The sequence below is a fragment of the Thamnophis sirtalis genome, unplaced genomic scaffold, assembly GCF_051295495.1.
Source record: "Thamnophis sirtalis isolate CommonGarterSnake01/CBP01778 unplaced genomic scaffold, rThaSir2_p1.2 scaffold_1, whole genome shotgun sequence".
Classification (NCBI taxonomy): domain Eukaryota; kingdom Metazoa; phylum Chordata; class Lepidosauria; order Squamata; family Natricidae; genus Thamnophis; species Thamnophis sirtalis.
In genome coordinates this window covers 79,388,055-79,405,798 of record NW_028261381.1, presented here as the reverse complement: position 1 = coordinate 79,405,798, position 17,744 = coordinate 79,388,055, and the positions used below count along the sequence as shown (strand labels likewise).

The 17,744-nt window shown below is 41.5% G+C and overlaps 1 protein-coding gene across 1 annotated transcript; it reads left to right on the top strand.

Moving 5' to 3' along the window:
• The first annotated feature begins 2,860 nt into the window (after window positions 1-2,860).
• Window positions 2,861-17,542, top strand: LOC106546355 (L-lactate dehydrogenase A chain). Its single transcript, XM_087717069.1, has 8 exons — window positions 2,861-2,943; window positions 5,479-5,613; window positions 6,832-6,949; window positions 9,087-9,260; window positions 9,791-9,964; window positions 14,544-14,661; window positions 14,985-15,108; window positions 16,823-17,542. The coding sequence occupies exons 2-8, from the start codon at window positions 5,488-5,490 to the stop codon at window positions 16,985-16,987; spliced, it is 999 nt and encodes a 332-aa protein (XP_087573195.1). The 5' UTR covers window positions 2,861-2,943; window positions 5,479-5,487; the 3' UTR covers window positions 16,988-17,542.
• Window positions 17,543-17,744: the final 202 nt, after the last annotated feature.

The following is a 17,744-nucleotide window of genomic DNA, read 5'->3' as shown; positions in this document are numbered from 1 at the left end:
TCGTTAATACTGAAGAAATCTCAGGGCAGATGGCAGATACCCTGGATGATCCCGAATTGTTTTAAGCGCACCAAGTATTTTACAAGTAAAACAAATTATGTTGTAAAAATAGAAACAAAAACATTGCTTACTTTTTTCCATTTACTTTCTGATACCGGTATCATGTTTTGGATTAAATTCCACTGAATTCAATGCAGTTTAGAAACAGGTCTACTAGACTTAAGACAGCAAAATTCTGGATGACCTTCAAACAGTAGCAAGAACATCCAGAACACTGTAAATCTTTGCTACCATCTCATGATCACCTAGGTTTTTGCAGCGGAGATCTAGAAGTTTTACCTACCAACCAATGTGTTTATTTGCCTGGTCTAAAAGAGCCTTCCTGTAAATTAAGACTACAGAGGTTTTACAGACAGGCAGGGAGGCAAGGGGCAAAGCCTTCTTGACCTTCCAAAATGCTATTCTTGGATGTTCAATATCTCTTACAGGAGTTATAACCCAAATGAAATGTCCTTAGTCAGTCTCTGTTGAGAATGCTGTTAAGTATTTCTCAGCATTACATCCCTGATTTGAGAAGACATGAACAAGTTGGAATATTGGAACAAGCAGTGTTCCAATATTTGAGGGGCTGCCACAAAGAAGAGGGGATTAACCCTCTTGAGGGAGACCCCTCAAATAAATACAAGCTCATTTCACATAACATCGTAGGTTAAAGGGGGAGGATGACTGGAGGATAAGGGTGTCCTATGAAGCCAGCAAATGAAGTAATTGTTCAGTGAGCAAACCCAATCAAGTTATCTCAATAAACCAAAGTTTTGTTGTTGTTGTTAGTTGCGATGTCATGTCCGACTCATCGGAACCCTATGGACAACGTTCCTCCAGGTCTTCCGGTCCTCTACCATTCTCTGGAATCCATTTAAGCTCATGCCTACTGTCTACAAGGGATGCAGTGGCTCAGTGGCCAAGACACTGAGTTGTCGATCAGAAAGGTCAGCGGTTCGAATCCTTAGTGTCGCATAACGGAGTGAGCTCCCATTACTTGGCCCAACTTCTGCCAACCATGTTTGAAAGCATGTAAAAATCCAAGTAGAAAAATAGGGACTGCTTTGGTGGGAAGGTAATAAGATTCCGTGTGCCTTCGGCATTTAGTCATGCCGGCTACATGACCACAGAGATGTTTTCGGACAGCGCTGGCTCTTCGGCTTTGAAACAGAGATGAGCACTGCCCCCTAGAGTCGTCAGGAACGACTAGCACATATATGTGAGGGGAACCTTTATCTTTACTTACTGCTTCAGTGACTCCATCCAACTACCTCATTCTCTGTCATCCCCTTCTTCTTTTGCCCTCAATCTTTCCCAGCATTAGGCTCTTCTCCAGTGAGTTAACTCTTAACTAAAGTTAGAGCTCACATAAGAGATTGCACAAATCTGCAGGACCACTGGGTGGCAACAGAACTAATGTATTCTGCCTTCTAGCGGTCAAGAAAGGAGCTGCTTGATTTTATCACTGGGAAGCATAAAGGGAGATCCCAGCCCCCTCTCACTGAACCCCCTCCCCCACATGCCACAATGGCTACAAAAGGGAGCACAAGAAAATGCATTCTTCACCCCTCTTCACTAGGCATCTGCTGCTTTCCCTTCACCAGGCAAGGGATGATATTGAGGTGACTGCTATCATGTCATCCCTTGTCCTTTTCATTAAACCAGACATTTCCAGCATCTCTCAACATTTTTTTTTTAATAATATGGTGACCAAAATTATATCTATTGGAGAGACACATAGTGAAAAACAGGACATTCACACATGTAACGACCTCAGAAGTACACACTGGGAAACTAGCCTAAATTATTTGAAAATTCTTTCTTCTTCATCCACTTAAGTGGAGTGATGGGAAAAATGCATAATTATTTGGCATGGTGGATAGTAATGGATAGTAATGGTCAGTAGTCCACTGAGAACTATTGCCTACATTGCCCAGGCTGACTCCAGTCCCTTGTTCTGAAGAGGCGACATGCCTCTTTTTGCCACCCTAAGAGATACTCGGGGATTGGGTGATACAGTACAGGTAGTCCTCAACGTACGACCACAATTGACCCCAAAATTTATGTTGTTAAGTGAGAAATTTGTGAAGTGAGTTTTGCCCCATTTTACGGCTTTTCTCACATTTGTTAAATGAATCACTGCAGTGCTTACCATAGTAACACGATTGTTAAGTGAATCTGGTTTTCCCATTGACTTTGCTTGTCAGAAGGTCACAAAAGGCGATTACATCACTCCGAGTCACCGCAACCGTCATAAATGTGAGTCCCTTGTCAAGCATCCAAATGTATCATTAAATGTCTATAGAGATGCTAAGGCATCCAAGCTTGTCCCAAAGGTGCTTTTTTTCCCCAAGAGGCAACTGGACTTCCTGATTTTTCTTTGAAGATGTTTCGCTTCTCCTCCAAGAAGCTTCTTCAGCGAAAGGTCTTCCAAGAAAAACCAGAAAGTCTAGTTGCCTCTTGAAAAAAGCACCTTTGGGACATCCAAATGTAAATCACATAACCATGGGGGACGCTGCAAGGGTCAAAAGTGTGAAAAACGGTCATAAGTCACTTTTTCCAGTGCCATCGCAACTTGAAACGGTCACTAAATGAACTTAAGTGGAGGACTCCCTGTACAGTAGAATGGAGGGACATGGGAGGCCCGGCGCCTCAGCTTGCCCACCACCCCCACTAGCAGCAACTACGAAGCACCCGCCAGAAAGGGAAGCCCGCAGAGGCCGGGGGGGGGGGAACCTTCTCCTCAGGCCAGACGTGAATCTTGGCACGTCTCCCGGCGGCCGCCCTCCCGTGGTCACGTGTGGGGAGTCCCTGATAAAAGCCCTGCCGCCGCCTCCCCAGCCTCGCGGTACTGGAGCGGCAATTGGCGGGGTTGCAAGGGGCTTTTGCATAGACCACCAGGTAAGGGAGCGGGCTGGAGGCGTGAGCGGGGGGATTGGGAGACTCGAGCTTTTCGCTGGGGAAAAGCATTTTTTTTAAACTCCGCGGTAAAGGATGCGGGGTGTTGAGGAGGGGGATGCATGCCCACGTAGAAACAATGCCCGTGCGTACGAATTAAAAAGCGCGGACATGGTCCTTCCGAATGGGATTTGGACGCTTTCGTTCCCTGAATTGTTTCGCAGCCAACTCTTGGGGAGCGCTACTGAATTGCTCCCTTCCTCAGCTTCTTTCCCCTTGCAAAGGACGGCGGAGAGCCCCGGGTCTCTTCGGAGGGTTGGGGGAGCCTCGAGATTTAGGGATCGTACGTTGGAGGAAGATGGCCGGATCACCAGATCGGGCCGGTAGGGATCAGAGCAACTGGTGGTTCTGAACGAGAGGCCGGTGGGCTGCTAAGCCTAGCGGCGTGGATGCAACTTTTGCAGCGTCCCGGAAAGGCAGCGGGGTCGTCGGCTTGTCCACGGAAGCCTCCGCGTGGAGGTACTCATTGCAGCACTGCAACCCCGCCACCCCCGCAGTCGTATCTTTTTTAAATCGGCTGGCGAGAACCGGCTTTCCTTTCTAAGGCTGCGTTTGTCGCCTCGAAGCCCCTGGGGTCACTTCGGCTTGGCCCCTCGCAATGGGGCTTCAGGCTTCCCGAGCGAGGTAATGGGGCTTGGCTCCATCTTCATCTCCATTAGTTTTCCCATGTCCCAAAGGTGTTGGCAACTGGACTTTCTGTTTTTTCTTTGAAGACCTTTCGCTTCAATCAATCAATCAATGGAACTACTTGTTCCAAGAGGTTGTGGGTGCTCCAACTTCGGAGTCCTTTAAGCAGAGATTAGACTATCATTTGTCTTAAATGGTGCAGGCTTTTCTGACTGAGCTGGGGGCAGGGGTTGGACTGGAGGACCCCCGAGGTCCCTTTCAACTTATTCTGCAGACTCCAGACTCTCATGCCCTGAGTAACCTTCCTGTGGCTGAATGGTGGAGAATGGAGGGGTTTATATTTATTATCACATCCAGTCAGAACTGAAGAAGCTTCTTGGGTGAGAAAGAAAAAACAGAAAGTTCAGCTGCCCCTTGGGGAAAAAAAACCACCTTTGGAACAACCATGCTGTGGATGGCATTTAGTTTTCCTATGCAAACTCATGGTCTCATCCTCCAAGGGCCTTTTGTCTCCAGGACAATGGTGGTTCCCCTCCCCTTTGCAACAGGAATGCATTGAGGAGAGAGCTTGTGTGGATTCCTTGCTTTAAGCGAGGGGCATTTCCCAGAGAGCTAAAGGGGAGGGGATGGAGGAAACACTATTGAGGGGAGTTCTGTATAGGAATCCTCCATGACCGCATTGGGTTTCTTTCATCTATAGCTGGATGCAATTGTTCACCAGTTGCACCCTGGGGCAGCGCCACACGCAATTAATTTATATGCCCCCCCCCCCCCGCAGGAATGCTGAACAGGAGAAGCAGGTCTTATGGCTACAGGGGTTAAAAACCACATGCTGTGTAGAATAAACTTCCTACTGTACATAATGAAACATTTTTTTTCCTCCTGATACATCCTTTACCTCCTGATACTTACAGAAATATCCTGGCTTGCTTTGTCCTTCCTGCTGGAAGCTTAGTGGAGCCAGATAGTCTCCGCTTTTTCCAATATTACTATTGCAGCTGCCCCATCAGATGCCCTGAGAAACAGACTTTCCCAGGGCCCCTTGTGGAAAAGTACAGCTTCCAAAGAGTGATCAAAACTGTGCAAATGCAAAGATGTAAGAAGACCTTTTTAGTTTGATCACTATTCAGGGTCACCAGAGTTCAATGTGCCTGAGTGAAATTGTGTATCAGATTGTACCCTGAACCAGATTATCTTCCCAGCCACAGACTTTCTGGACTTTAACTTCAAACAATCCCTTTCATACTGTTTGTGATTTTTATGTCCATAGTGCAGTTTTCCCAAGGCAAACCATACATTGTTTTCACTGCTTTTGTTTATATAGGTCCCGTCTCTGTGAGTTTTCCAGTTGCCATCTAAATTTTGTGTCTCAATGTGCAATGAGCAAGTTGAAAAGAAGCCGTAGGATATTGCCTCTCCTAAGGCTGCTCTTGCCAGATCCTAAGATTAGAATGAGTAAAATGTTGACTATGCAGTTTATTGTGCTGCTGCTTCAGAAATCACTGTGATTAAAAACATGCCTCAAGGGACTATAGGACAAATTCAGCATGGACCTCATGTTGAAGATGGTACAGCTTCCATGGTCAATGAGGACCATGCTCCTTGATCCTCATTCCTGTCCTTTTGTTCTGTTGCATCCACGTTCCTTGTGAAAAGAAAATCTGGTAAAATCCAAATTGAAAATAAACCAATTCTGGCACATTTCCAGAATTAAATTGATATATGTGAATGTGGGGACATGAAGTATCTGAGTGCAGAGATGAGGCTAGAAATGAACTCTGGCAGCAAATGTAAATACCGTACAGCAAAGTGTAAGATAAGGAGTTTCTTGTCATTTTTTTTCTCTTCCAGTGTTCCAAGATGTCTCTCAAAGAAAAACTAATTGAACATATCCATAAGGAAGAACACGATCATGCCCACAACAAAATCACTGTGGTTGGGGTTGGTGCAGTTGGCATGGCTTGTGCCATAAGTATTTTGATGAAGGTAAGTGCTGTCTGAGTTTACAGGGTGTACTTTGCAGTATTTTGTATCTCTGCAATTTGTTTGAAATAGACAGCTTCTGTGGATCCAAAGCATAGATTGGGAGCACTACAGAGGTAATCAGTATCTTTAAACCAGAATGTCTGCTTCTAATCTGTCTCTGTTCCTTCCTTCAGGTTTGCCCATGGCCTTCAAGAGTGCTGTGACCCGTTTGATGTCACATAGCATTAATAAGACTAGTGGTAACATAACATGTTAGTCATTTTTAATGCAACTGAGAGAAAAGTACTCCTTAAGGCAATTGAATTCTCATTCCTTTTATTTCTTCATTCTGTCTTATCTTTCTGTTCAAAATCTCTAATGTCAATATGAATAATAATTGAGATAACAGGCATCCTTGTCTAGTTCCCTTCCTGATGGCCACTTTTTCTGTCATTATCACCATTTGCCATCACTTTTGCCGATTGGTCATTATAAATAGTTTTAACCATATTTACGAATCCCAAAGTCCATCATTTGTAATTGCATTATCATATATCTGTTGTATTATTTATTTTTGAAATGTTAAAAAGCCAGTCCTGTCTGCCTAGGTGAATAGATCTGTGGATAAAAAGCTTTTAATTCTGTTGAAAGTATTAATGCTAGGTTACTAGAATTAATCCTACTGGAAGGATCTGAGTTTAACCAACAATATTTGTAGCAAAATCATCTTATAGGATATATTCTATGAGCGATGTTATCTAATGGGACCCAAGAAGTGGGACCACTGTGTTGCAATATCTGCCCCCTGGGACATCATCCCTTTGGAGATTTATTCACTTGCCTTCAAGTGAGCCCTAAAACATCCTTCTTTCTCCACAGGCCTTGATTTAGGTTTCTGGAGGTTGGGGGTAATGGGGGAGGTTATTATTGTTTATTGTTCCCTCGGGATAGTTTCTAACAAGTTTTTCTTGAATATAATTTTGTGAAGTTGGCTTTTGGGCAGACTAGTAATTGGACAAATAATTCTGATCTGATAAACCATGCATGAGAGATTATTGGAGGCTCAGTAAATCTCCTGGCTTTGCCCAGGAAAGTGATAGATTACATTTGGTACTGCATTTCACTACCCAGGTAAGAGCTGGAGAGAATCTAATGCACCATTGTTAGGTCATTAAAAAATATGTGGGATGCCTCTCTCTCTCTCTCTCTCTCTCTCTCTAACATTTGACCCTTTTTTAGGACTTGGCTGATGAACTTGCTCTTGTTGATGTTGTGGAGGACAAGCTGAAGGGAGAGATGCTGGATCTTCAGCATGGCAGCCTCTTTCTCAAAACCCCAAAGATCGTCTCTGGCAAAGGTTATACAATCTTTTTATGTTACAGAAACCCTCTTTTGCTTTAGGGAAATGGCAATATCTGATATTTCCTAGAGCAAATGGGACTTTCGCCATGGGAACCAATACAATTCCTTTTTTTGCTAAGATAGCTCTTAGTATGATAACACCCACCCACACCAAAACAATATCAACGTGGGTAGAATCATATATCACATGGTATATCTATTACCACAGTTTTGGAAAAGTTAATCGTCTAATAGTTATTTTAGTGGGATTAACTTAGAGCAATTACTAAATTTGGATCCTTCTCACTTGGTTTTCCAGAATGATTAAAAACAGATGCACTTCACTATTGCTCTCTCCTGATGGCAGAACTCTTAGCCTTAGTTTCCCCCCCCCCTCCCGCCCTTCCCGCTCTTCTTTTGGCTGTAGTGGCAGAAACAATCTCCAATAACCAAAATAAGTTCATTTCTCCATTATTCCGTTAAATGGTTCTGTAGTCAGACTGCCATGATTACAAAAAGGATTAAATGGATTGTAGCCAAATCAGACTGATGTAACTTTTTTCATTCATTATCAAACATTACCAAAAAGAAGTTTTTAGAATACAGTCATGTGAAAAGGAAAGTATACCCACTTTGAGCTCTATGATTTTTACATATCAAGTCATAATTTAAAAAAATCTAGTCTTTATAGTCTTTAGTAGTTCTTATAAGTAAGTACAGCCTCAGATGAACAACACATGACATATTGTATCATGTCATTTATTATACAAAAAGAAAGCCGAAATGGAGAAGCCATTTTGTTTTCAGGTAACTGCAGACAAAATCAGACCCCTCCTCTTCGTTAATTCAGGTTTAAAATGGAAAGATTTTAACACTATTTCTACATCATAATAACCTTCCAGGCTGGTTCTTAAAATTCTTTAGCCACCATGCCTTCCTTCTTGAAAAGTGCAAAGTCATATGCAGGCTGACTGGCATCAGGTTGATTCTATACATCAGTGCCTGCATTTGGCTCTTTGCTATTAACTGATTCCTGTTACAGCTATTTAGAAAAGTGAGATCATGTTGGACTGGTTTATGGGTGAAGAACATATAGTATATGACTTCACCTGATAAAGATTATATTAGCTGGGAGATCCAGCTTTCAGTTGGTTCCTTGGCTAGGCTTAGATGTGAGAAATTTGGAGGAAAAACAGGGAAGTGTATAAATTGATCCTTGCTTCTAGCTCCAGAAGGCTATTAAAGAGTGTAGAACATAATCTGACATTGAACACCGGACATTTCAAGAAGGGTTAAAAAACTTGGTGCATGTCCAGAAAAGATATCAAGCTAAGTTTAGAAATAGACATTTTGGCCCCAGAATGGTCTTTGGCCCACACACAAATTGTTCTGCCACTAAGCGCATGGATTTATGGGGCAGATAATAAAATAAAAACAGAGATTCACAAATCAGAATTCCAAAGAGCAGTGAGCTAACTACTGAATAGGGCAGGCTACTGTTTTAAATTGATGTTTTCTTTTTGCTTCATTTAATCACAGCCTTGCCGGTATTAGGTCAAGCATTTCATGACAAGCGATCTCCGTCACCCTTGTCAGTATCATTTTGTCAAACCCAAGAACTATGGGTTTGGGTTAATTGTAGCTCTGCTTCTGAGGCTAGAGAAGAGACTGGGGCCATTCATTGACTCTGCTTGAAAAGAGCTAGCAAAAATAAATACATAAATAACAGGATAGTTAAAGTTTTGTATTACCTCACATGCTTTTTTTTTTTTGACCCGGAAACTTGAGCATTCTTGCAATCATGAGAGTTGGGGGATGCCTGAAGACAAGTTTATACTTCCTCTTGGATACATTTCAGGCACACACAAAGTAATTATCCTCAAATCAACTTTCAGCAGTGTTGGATTCTAAAATCCCAAAATTTACAGACTTCAGGATGTGGAAGGCTGATGTCGCTACTTATTTGCAACCTGTAAGTCTAAATGAATAAATGTCACCATAGGGCATCTCTTTCCCTTTTAGTAGTTTTGCATCTCTCATTCTATAGGCCAATTTTTCTCTGACATGAAAGGTTTCGTGCAGTCGATTCATCCATTGCATAGGCAGATGCTGAAATGTATAGTATGTTGAACATACAATTTCTCGTTTGGCAGATTATGCAGTGACTGCACACTCTAAATTGGTCATCATCACTGCTGGAGCTCGTCAACAAGAAGGAGAATCTCGTCTGAACCTGGTTCAGCGCAACGTGAATATCTTCAAATTCATCATTCCCAATATTGTCAAGTACAGCCCACACTGCAAGCTGCTTGTTGTTTCCAATCCAGGTTAGCCATCTCCTTTTCTGAATGTTTACAGTCTATTGTTTATTGTACAGGGATTTTAATGGGAGACGGACATACGTCCCTTTGATGGGAATTTAAAGAAATTCTGAGTTTTCTCTTGCAGAAACTAAATCCACTTTTGTACTTATTTGCAAACATCTGTCAGGTCCAGTACAAATTTAGCAATACCTTTCTTCATAATGAGACTGGAAGTCAGTCTTGGGCATGTTGCTAAAAATGAGGACCCGGATTGTTGGGGGCAATAGGCTGACTCCGTAAACCACTTAGAGAGTGCTGTATAGCACTATGGGGGTATATGAGTCTAAGTGCTATGGCTACTGCTATCTTGGCCTTCCCATCATTGAGAAGTCCCTGTGTACAAGTGAAAATAAATGGACAAACTTGCCTAACTTATCATTCTGGTCTGGAGACAAAGTCTGCTAATTTTCTATAAGGATTAGCAATCTTTCCTCACCGTTTCTGCCCTTAATATGGCAGGTGTTTTCCAATTTAATTTTTTTTTAAATCAACAGTGGATATTCTGACCTATGTGGCATGGAAAATCAGTGGTTTTCCTAAACACCGTGTTATTGGAAGTGGCTGTAATCTGGACTCCGCCCGTTTCCGCCATCTGATGGGTGACAGACTGGGTATCCATCCTCTCAGCTGCCATAGTTGGATTATTGGAGAGCATGGGGATTCCAGCGGTAAGCAATAATTTTTCTCTTGGCATTAAGACTAATTACATACTAAGCAGAATGGAGAAATTATTCTGGAAAAAGTTGCAGATTTGCAACATTTTGTGAAAGAACCCAAGATTGTAGAAGCTTCTGTTGTGTAATCTATTTGCTGGCCTGCACCTGAAACCTTCCAACGTCTTTGATATTCTTGGTGGGTGGGTGTGTAAAATTTTAACAAAATCCTTTTAATCTAACCAGAGCTCTGTTGTACAAGAAGTACATTGGCTTCTAAATGTGAGATTTACATGCTGAGCAAACCTAATGGAAGCTTTCTCTATTCCCTTCTCAATATAAAAGTTAATCTACCCTGCCCTGCTACATGAAGGTAACACTAGATGAGCTATATTTGACTTTTAGTTCTGTTCAGAAAAGGTCAATTCTGTAATCCAAGTAGGCCAAACTCTATCAATCTGAATTCTAAACTCATAACATGGGAGTTCAAAATAAATCTTGTAAGAGACTCTTGGAGTTTTATAAAGGAAAGCTGGGTTTATTTGTTTTTTTTGTTGTTTTTTTTTTTTTTTTTACAGTTTGTCCTATTTGACCCCATGGCCATCCTACACAGAAATCAGTGTAATAGCTCACAATAACTAATTTTAACAATCTGTATGCATAGCATAGGGATGAGGTGGCTCAGTGACTAAGACACTGAGCTTGTCGATCAGAAAGTCGGCAGTTCAGCAGTTTGAATCACTAGCACCGCGTAACGGAGTGAGCTCCTGTTACTTGTCCCAGCTTCTACCAACCTAGCAGTTCGAAAGCGTGTAAAAATGCAAGTAGAAAAATAGGGACCATCTTTGGTGGGAAGGGAATAGCGCCTTTGGCGTTTAGTCATACCAGCCATATGACCACGGAGACAACTTCGGACAGTGCTGGCTCTTTGGCTTTGAAACGGAGATGAGCACCGCCCCCTAAAGTCTGGAACAACTAGCACATATGTGCGAGGGAAACCTTTACCTTTATGCATAGCATAGAGTATTTAAAAAGTATATAAAAAATACTTGCAGACTTTCAGGAAGGGTCGTCTTAATAACATCTAATTGTATTACTGTTTTTCTTAACATGATGTAAGGGCCCAGACTAGCACTTTTTACATCCGTTGTGATAGATGATTTTTTCCTGTAGCACAGCCAGCACATTTTGCATATGGAACAGCTGAAAAGATACTAAAATTTCTTTCAACGGAAAGATATATCAACTTCCCAATTCCATCACTGCATTGCTTCACAGGGAACACTAGCCTATCAAGAATTCCCTCAACTTTGGAAGATCTACAACACCTTACTGTTTTCCTTTCTTTTTTTTCCTCTTAACACTGGATTTTCCTCTCTTTTTTCTTTACATACCTCCTATAAACTCAGTAGACCTCCCAATATAGCTGCCAAGCATGCAGATAGTGATTTGTTGTCCATAGATATATTTGTTTCAACTTACTGGAGTGAAAACCAGACTCTGGATACCATCTGTCCTTAAGACCCATTGTATATTTCCATCCCTACCATTCCCACTAATTCCCTAGGTTTCTGGGACTAGTGCAAGACAGTGGAGCTGTGAGTAATCTCAATTGGCCCAGGAGATATGAGTTCTTAGACCTGTTTGACATCCTAACTGGGGAGTTTTTTAGCATCATCAGACACATTGAGTCAAGGGAGATTGAACCACTTTGGTTGCGAAGGACATGCTTGGAGATTGAGTAGGACTGTTCATCAGCCGAGGACAGTAAATCCATACAGACCAAATCTTATTTGAACACTTCCATGACTCAACCTTGGAGCACCAGGCATGGGAGGTGATATTTATAAATTGTCATAACTTTCGGCCAAAATCTCAGCAATTAGGCACAAGAAGGATTTCTGATCATCCACTCTCTACTGAGACCCAAAGTTCATGAATAAGGTGAACTTGATTTTTCAGTAGAGCCAGAAAAAAATATTTCCCTCTGCCCCACTCCCCAAACCAAGTTATTACAGTAAAACTGGACAATAGGTGAGTTGTTGAGATTTACCTGGGCAAAGCAAGAATTCAGATTTAGTGCCATTACAAAAATGGCACTAAGTGGCAAATACCTGGGCCACAGGGCATGGGTGGGCTTCAGCCAGTTCAGACTGGTTTGGGTGAACTGGTAGTTACGGCCAGTGGCTGGGCCCACCCACCTGCCCCAGCACTACGCCGTCTTATATAATTGCCATGTTTTTGATGCAGCATGCATGTGCACAAGGCACATGCGCTCACATTTTCGATTCTGGGAGAACCGGTTGTTAAATTATGTGAAACCCACCTCTGCCACAGGGTATTTGTGACCACGTCCAAGACATGCATGTGAGTAGCCTATAATAGTTAGAACAACTTTGCCTGCTGAAAAATTATGGCCCATTCCACTAGCAGGTTTCTATCTTCCTTAATAAAGCCCTGAAAGCTTAGCGCTTGTGCTTTGGCTGAAGTCACCTTTGGCAGAACAATGCTGCAGAAAGTAATTCAGGGCAAGGACCTAGGATTCCCATGCCTAGAGGCAGCTCCTAGTACATTTTACTATAGAATGCTTTATTATAGAGAAATAGCTCAGTGGACATACCATGAAGGTCTTTAGTGTGTCATGTCCCTTCTTTGTTCCTGTGTGTTTCATGTTTTCCTCTTTGAGTTCTCTTTCTAGTTTGCCATTCCAAAACTAGGAAGGGGGCTCCTTCACTAAAAGAGAAGCCAGAACTTTCTTGTCTTGCATCAGGGGTAGGAGACAGTTACTCCTTGTAGATAATGTCCTATCTTTATTGTAGATCAGGGATTTTCATAGTTGAATCCAATAGACCAGGGGTCAGCAAACTGTGGCTCTGGAGCCGCATGTGGCTATTTCCTCCCTCTGCTGTGGCTCCGTCACTGGTCGGCGCCACAATTTTGAGGGGAGCTTCCAGTGGGAGAGGGAGAGAAGCACAGTGCGCCAGAAGACACTATGGCAAGGGGTTTTCTTGTTGTCTCCACAATTGTTAGGGCTTTCAGTTTTGACAGGTAGAGGAAAAAGTATGTGCACTAGAAGGAGACTCTATGGTAGGGGAACGGAAATTCCGGTCAGCTCCAGAATTGAACAGGGGGCTTCCGGTTAGGACCTTTGTGGCTCCTAGTATTTTATTTTCTTTGGGAAATGGGTCCAAATGACTCTTGGAGTGTTTATGTTTGCCGACCCGTGCAATAGACCATTTGATGAAATTTGAAATTTCTTAAAAAGGCCCAGGAATATATATTTTCAATGTTATGGTGTAACATTAGGCATTGATAGTTTATTCTTCATGCAGTTGTGTAACCCTGTACACAGAAAGGTTTGCTTTACTTTGCACTTTGTGATACAATAACTACCTACCTCTATGTCATATATTACAAAATACTTGGCTAGCTACTCTTAAACAAAAACTAAGGACATAATAAAGGAAATATTTAGTTAATCATTCTTGCTTTGGAATGCAGTATTGGATCTTTTTCACTTCTCCTCGTCCATTTTTGCCAGTCCTCCATTCCAATAAAATGTAACGGGAAAATGTTAGTCAGATCTCATGCATTTGCATTAATTGCTCAGGCTCCTTTTCATTTTGGGATCAAGATAAAATTGCTACAAAATTCTGCTTCATCCAGTAAACTCTTATGTAGTGAAACTAAACAAAAATAAAAGAAATATAATACCCAACTTTTTAAATCTGTTCCCAGGTTTCCTGTGCCTGAAAGGAGCAGTGTTTGCTGTTCCACAAGCCCTGCAGGATAAATTATACATAGTACATGGTGTCCAAGCCAAATTCTAGCTGTAGAAGCAGAGAGGACTATTCGCAGCTCGCTTACCACGTCCAAGCCATTTTGTATATAATTGCCGTGACTTAGTTAGAAAATCAGTTATGTCAGTATGTTTGGACTTCATTAAAAGGATTAAACTGATTAATTAATCTGATTCTGAGGAGGATGAAGCTCGGGGATTTATCTCATTCCATAAGGCTAGTCACTTATTAATTATACAAGGAACTTGTGTTCTGAAGGTAAGGATAAAGGTTGAAAAACATGGATACAGAATTTACAAAGAAAATGAGGGTACTTGACCATCTTAAGAGAACGAAATGTGTTTGCGCAAAGGGTACAAAAGCTGGAGGAGCTTCCAGTTATGTTCGAAAAAAGATCCAAGGTCCACAATAAAGAGGCACTGATTGGTCAGTAAGTCAGTATGAAAAGGAGCTGCTGTTAAAGATTTACTCACTTCTTTTCCTGCCAAAGTTGTTCATTCAAAAATGAGGGTAGGTTTGGGTCCCGGTTATCTGGAGCTAATCCAGTATCTCTTTTCTAACCAGGTCAAAGGCTCAAGCTGTTCCTTTACAGTAAATGGATCTTCATTGCTTACTAGAATGAAGGGCATATTTGGAACCAGCTCATCCGTTTTCACTTGTTTCATAGCTTTCCTTGAGGTTCATGTGTGGGAGAATTAAAGTGGTAGCTTTTTTACGCTAACCATATAATTTTGTAAATATAATGAGATTGTGTTTTGAAGGCGTGAATAACCTGGAAAATCTTTTTTATTCAGTGCCTGTCTGGAGTGGTGTGAACGTTGCTGGTGTCTCCCTAAAAGAGTTGCATCCTGAAATGGGTACTGATGGAGACAAGGAGAACTGGAAGGAAGTCCACAAACAGGTGGTGGACAGGTAACACTTCAAATTTATGTGGCTAAGAATCATACAAAACATTCAGTGCAATAAAATATAATCACATTGTGATAAAATTTAATCACAGACTTGGGTAGTTCCACAAGTAGTATAAGACCCAAACATTCCAACATATGTTGGAATTTATTGGCAGGAACTATCTTTTTATATATTTCTGAAGTACATGTATTTCAGAACTAAACAATCTGAAACCATTGGTTTTATTTGCAAACCAGTTTGCTGTGTTTTAGATCATTTCCTAGCAACATCATGAGTGCTGCCATAGTTCTGCAGACCAATCTTAACGTTGTAATCTATTGCAGTGCTTACGAGGTGATCAAGCTGAAGGGATACACATCATGGGCAATTGGTCTGTCTGTGGCTGATCTGGCTGAAACCATCATGAAGAATTTAAGGAGAGTACATCCAATTTCTACAATGGTGAAGGTAATCAACTACTCCTTTAGTCATTATGGTTTTATAATTTGCGTATTTAGCCACAATTCAGTTCCAACATCCTGGATCCAGCAGGAATTGGAATGCAAGCAAGACTAAACTAAAGATCTGAAATATTCTACACTTACCAGAGTGAATATGGACCTCAAAAACACCACTCCTGCATACCTCAGAAAGAGACTGGATTTTGTTGAGAAACAGCATAGTGAAGGCAGAGAAAGAGCAATGAAAGACATACATGCAGCGGGGAAAAATAGCCTTTGCAATAATAATGAGGTGAGGGAATAGCAATCCGAAGGGAGAAGACATTACTGAATCACTTAATGGGGAAAAGAACAGTCGCGGAAGACAAAGTAGCTATCACTATAGAAATAACATTCAGTGGGGAAAGCATATAAGCCGTATTTGGGGAAAAAACCAGTAGGAAACAATGCTTAGGAGTAAGAATGGGGAGCACGCAGGTTTTTGGGAATAGAGTAATAGAAGCACCCCCCTTTTTTTGTAATATATGTCTGTTGAATATGTAGAGGAAGAGAGGGGGTATTGTGCTTCCTTTGGGATTTCAGAAAGAGAAAAGAGGGACCAAAAAGATAGCTCAAGTTTAATCATGGTAGAATGTGGAGGAGCAGGAAAGTAGAGAAAGCAGGTAGGTTAGTGGAAAGAGGAAGAAAGGCTTGGATACCTTTCAGTCACATGATCGTGGCTCTCTCCTAAGGTTCAGGGAAATTCAGAGGGTGGTTGTTGGCATTCTGTTCCTTGGTCTGATCTGGACGGATAAGGCAAAGTCGGCTACTTTTTTTATACTGCAAAACCCAATTCTGAAAGGGCAGCTCTAGGGATCTGGGAAGGCTGTGCTTACAAGGCCTAAGGAGGCAATCAAGCAAAAAGGGCAAGTTTGCTTCTGGGATACTCGGTGGACCTCTTGCGGCTGTAACTGCAAAAGCCTGTTGATCAGACAATCCCGACAGCATGTTCTCTGCTTCTTTCCCAAAAGGGCAGTACATGAATGAACCCTGTCTTCACAAGATGTTCCCTGGTGTAAGGATAACTTTCCAAGGTGGGAAGTAGGGTGGGGAACTTAATAGTGGCTGCCTGGTTCTGCAGTTCTCCCCCAAGAGAGTTCAGCTAAAGATAGAGAGAACAACTCAATATGAGCCTTTCATTGTTTCTATTTCTGGTCAAAAAGTACATTTTTATAGTGTCTTCTCAACCTCGGTCAGATGACTACTGCCCTTACTTAGACAAATTCAAAACAGGCTTCCCATTTCTAATGATCTCAGATAGTTCTGCTAATAGTATGGATTTCAAAATGGGCAACACGGCAGCTGCAGGAATACAATCATTCCTTTGTACAGATTGACACACAAATTGACCACTATGGGCAGCTACCATCTTGACTGTTTTTGCTGTCTCCTCCTGTGTGATCTTAAAACATAAGCCCTTCCGTTTTTCTTTTATTCAAGCAAATTGATATCAAGAGGATGTGTGTGTGTGCGCGCCAAGCTTAACTGCTCATCTCCCTCATAGGAGTTTTTAGTCCAAACACTGCCTACATAATTATTTAACCTTTTTTATCTGAAGGTTTTTAGAATATTTCTCCCTATAAATTATGTGGCTTTCTCTAATTTCTTCCAGTGATGATAAAATGTCCATTATATTTAAAGAAAAGTGGTATTTCATGGCCATATATATTTTACCTTTCCAGGGTATGCATGGAATTAAGGATGATGTCTTCCTAAGTATTCCATGCATTCTGGGCTCTTCAGGCATTACAGATGTGATCAAAATGACTCTGAAGACTGAAGAAGAAAATAAATTGAAGAAGAGTGCGGAGACACTGTGGGGAATCCAAAAGGAGCTTCAATTTTAAGTCTGTCTCTTTGCTGTTTACTAATGTGAAACAGGCCTTAGTTGATGGTTATTTGCACTTTTCAAATGAGACAATTCCTTTGCAAGTATGTATTTGAAGCATCAGTGGTTAAATAACAATATTCCTCTTCCTCATTTAGAAACAGAAGCTGCAAGATTCCTATCTTGATCTGTGACCAAAATAGGAATATAATCTAGTTTTATGAAGGGACAGTCAATCCAACATCTACTTAACACTACTAAATGAAATTAGCCTGCTTTTTCCCAGTTAACATCAGATCAGAAAATAAGTTACTTGGTTTTCCAAAGATTTTGCTGTCGAAAATGATTGGCAAATTCACTGACCAATATTTTCTGCTGACAGGTGACTTAAATTTCCACTACAGAGCAATGGTAAATGTATTTTTCCTGACATCAGTGCTTCAGGTCTTTGTGTATATTTTTCAAGAGAACTCACTGTACTCTCCTGCGGGAACTGCATGCAACATTAAGAATTGATGCAATTGTCTAGCTTTAGTACCAGCCCAAAAGAGCAAAATAAACATCAATTACTTTTGTCTGCCTTCATTTTATTTCATACGCACCCACGCTTCTGGCAAGCGCTCAAGACAACATCTAACATCATTTTTGAAAATGAACTCTAAAACTAATGCCAAAAATTAGTAACAGTTAAAATGGAAACATTTGATGAAATGGACGAACCCTTCTGGATGCCAGGAGTGTGGACTGGATGTATCCATTGCTGAGGAGCGTTACCT

Coding starts and splice junctions, on each gene's coding strand:
- LOC106546355 (XM_087717069.1), top strand. CDS start 5,488: ATGTCTCTCAAAGAAAAACTAATTGAACATATCCATAAGGAAGAACAC. Junction 9,261..9,790: donor GCTTGTTGTTTCCAATCCAG/GTTAGCCATCTC, acceptor TTAAATCAACAG/TGGATATTCTGACCTATGTG. Junction 14,662..14,984: donor CACAAACAGGTGGTGGACAG/GTAACACTTCAA, acceptor AATCTATTGCAG/TGCTTACGAGGTGATCAAGC.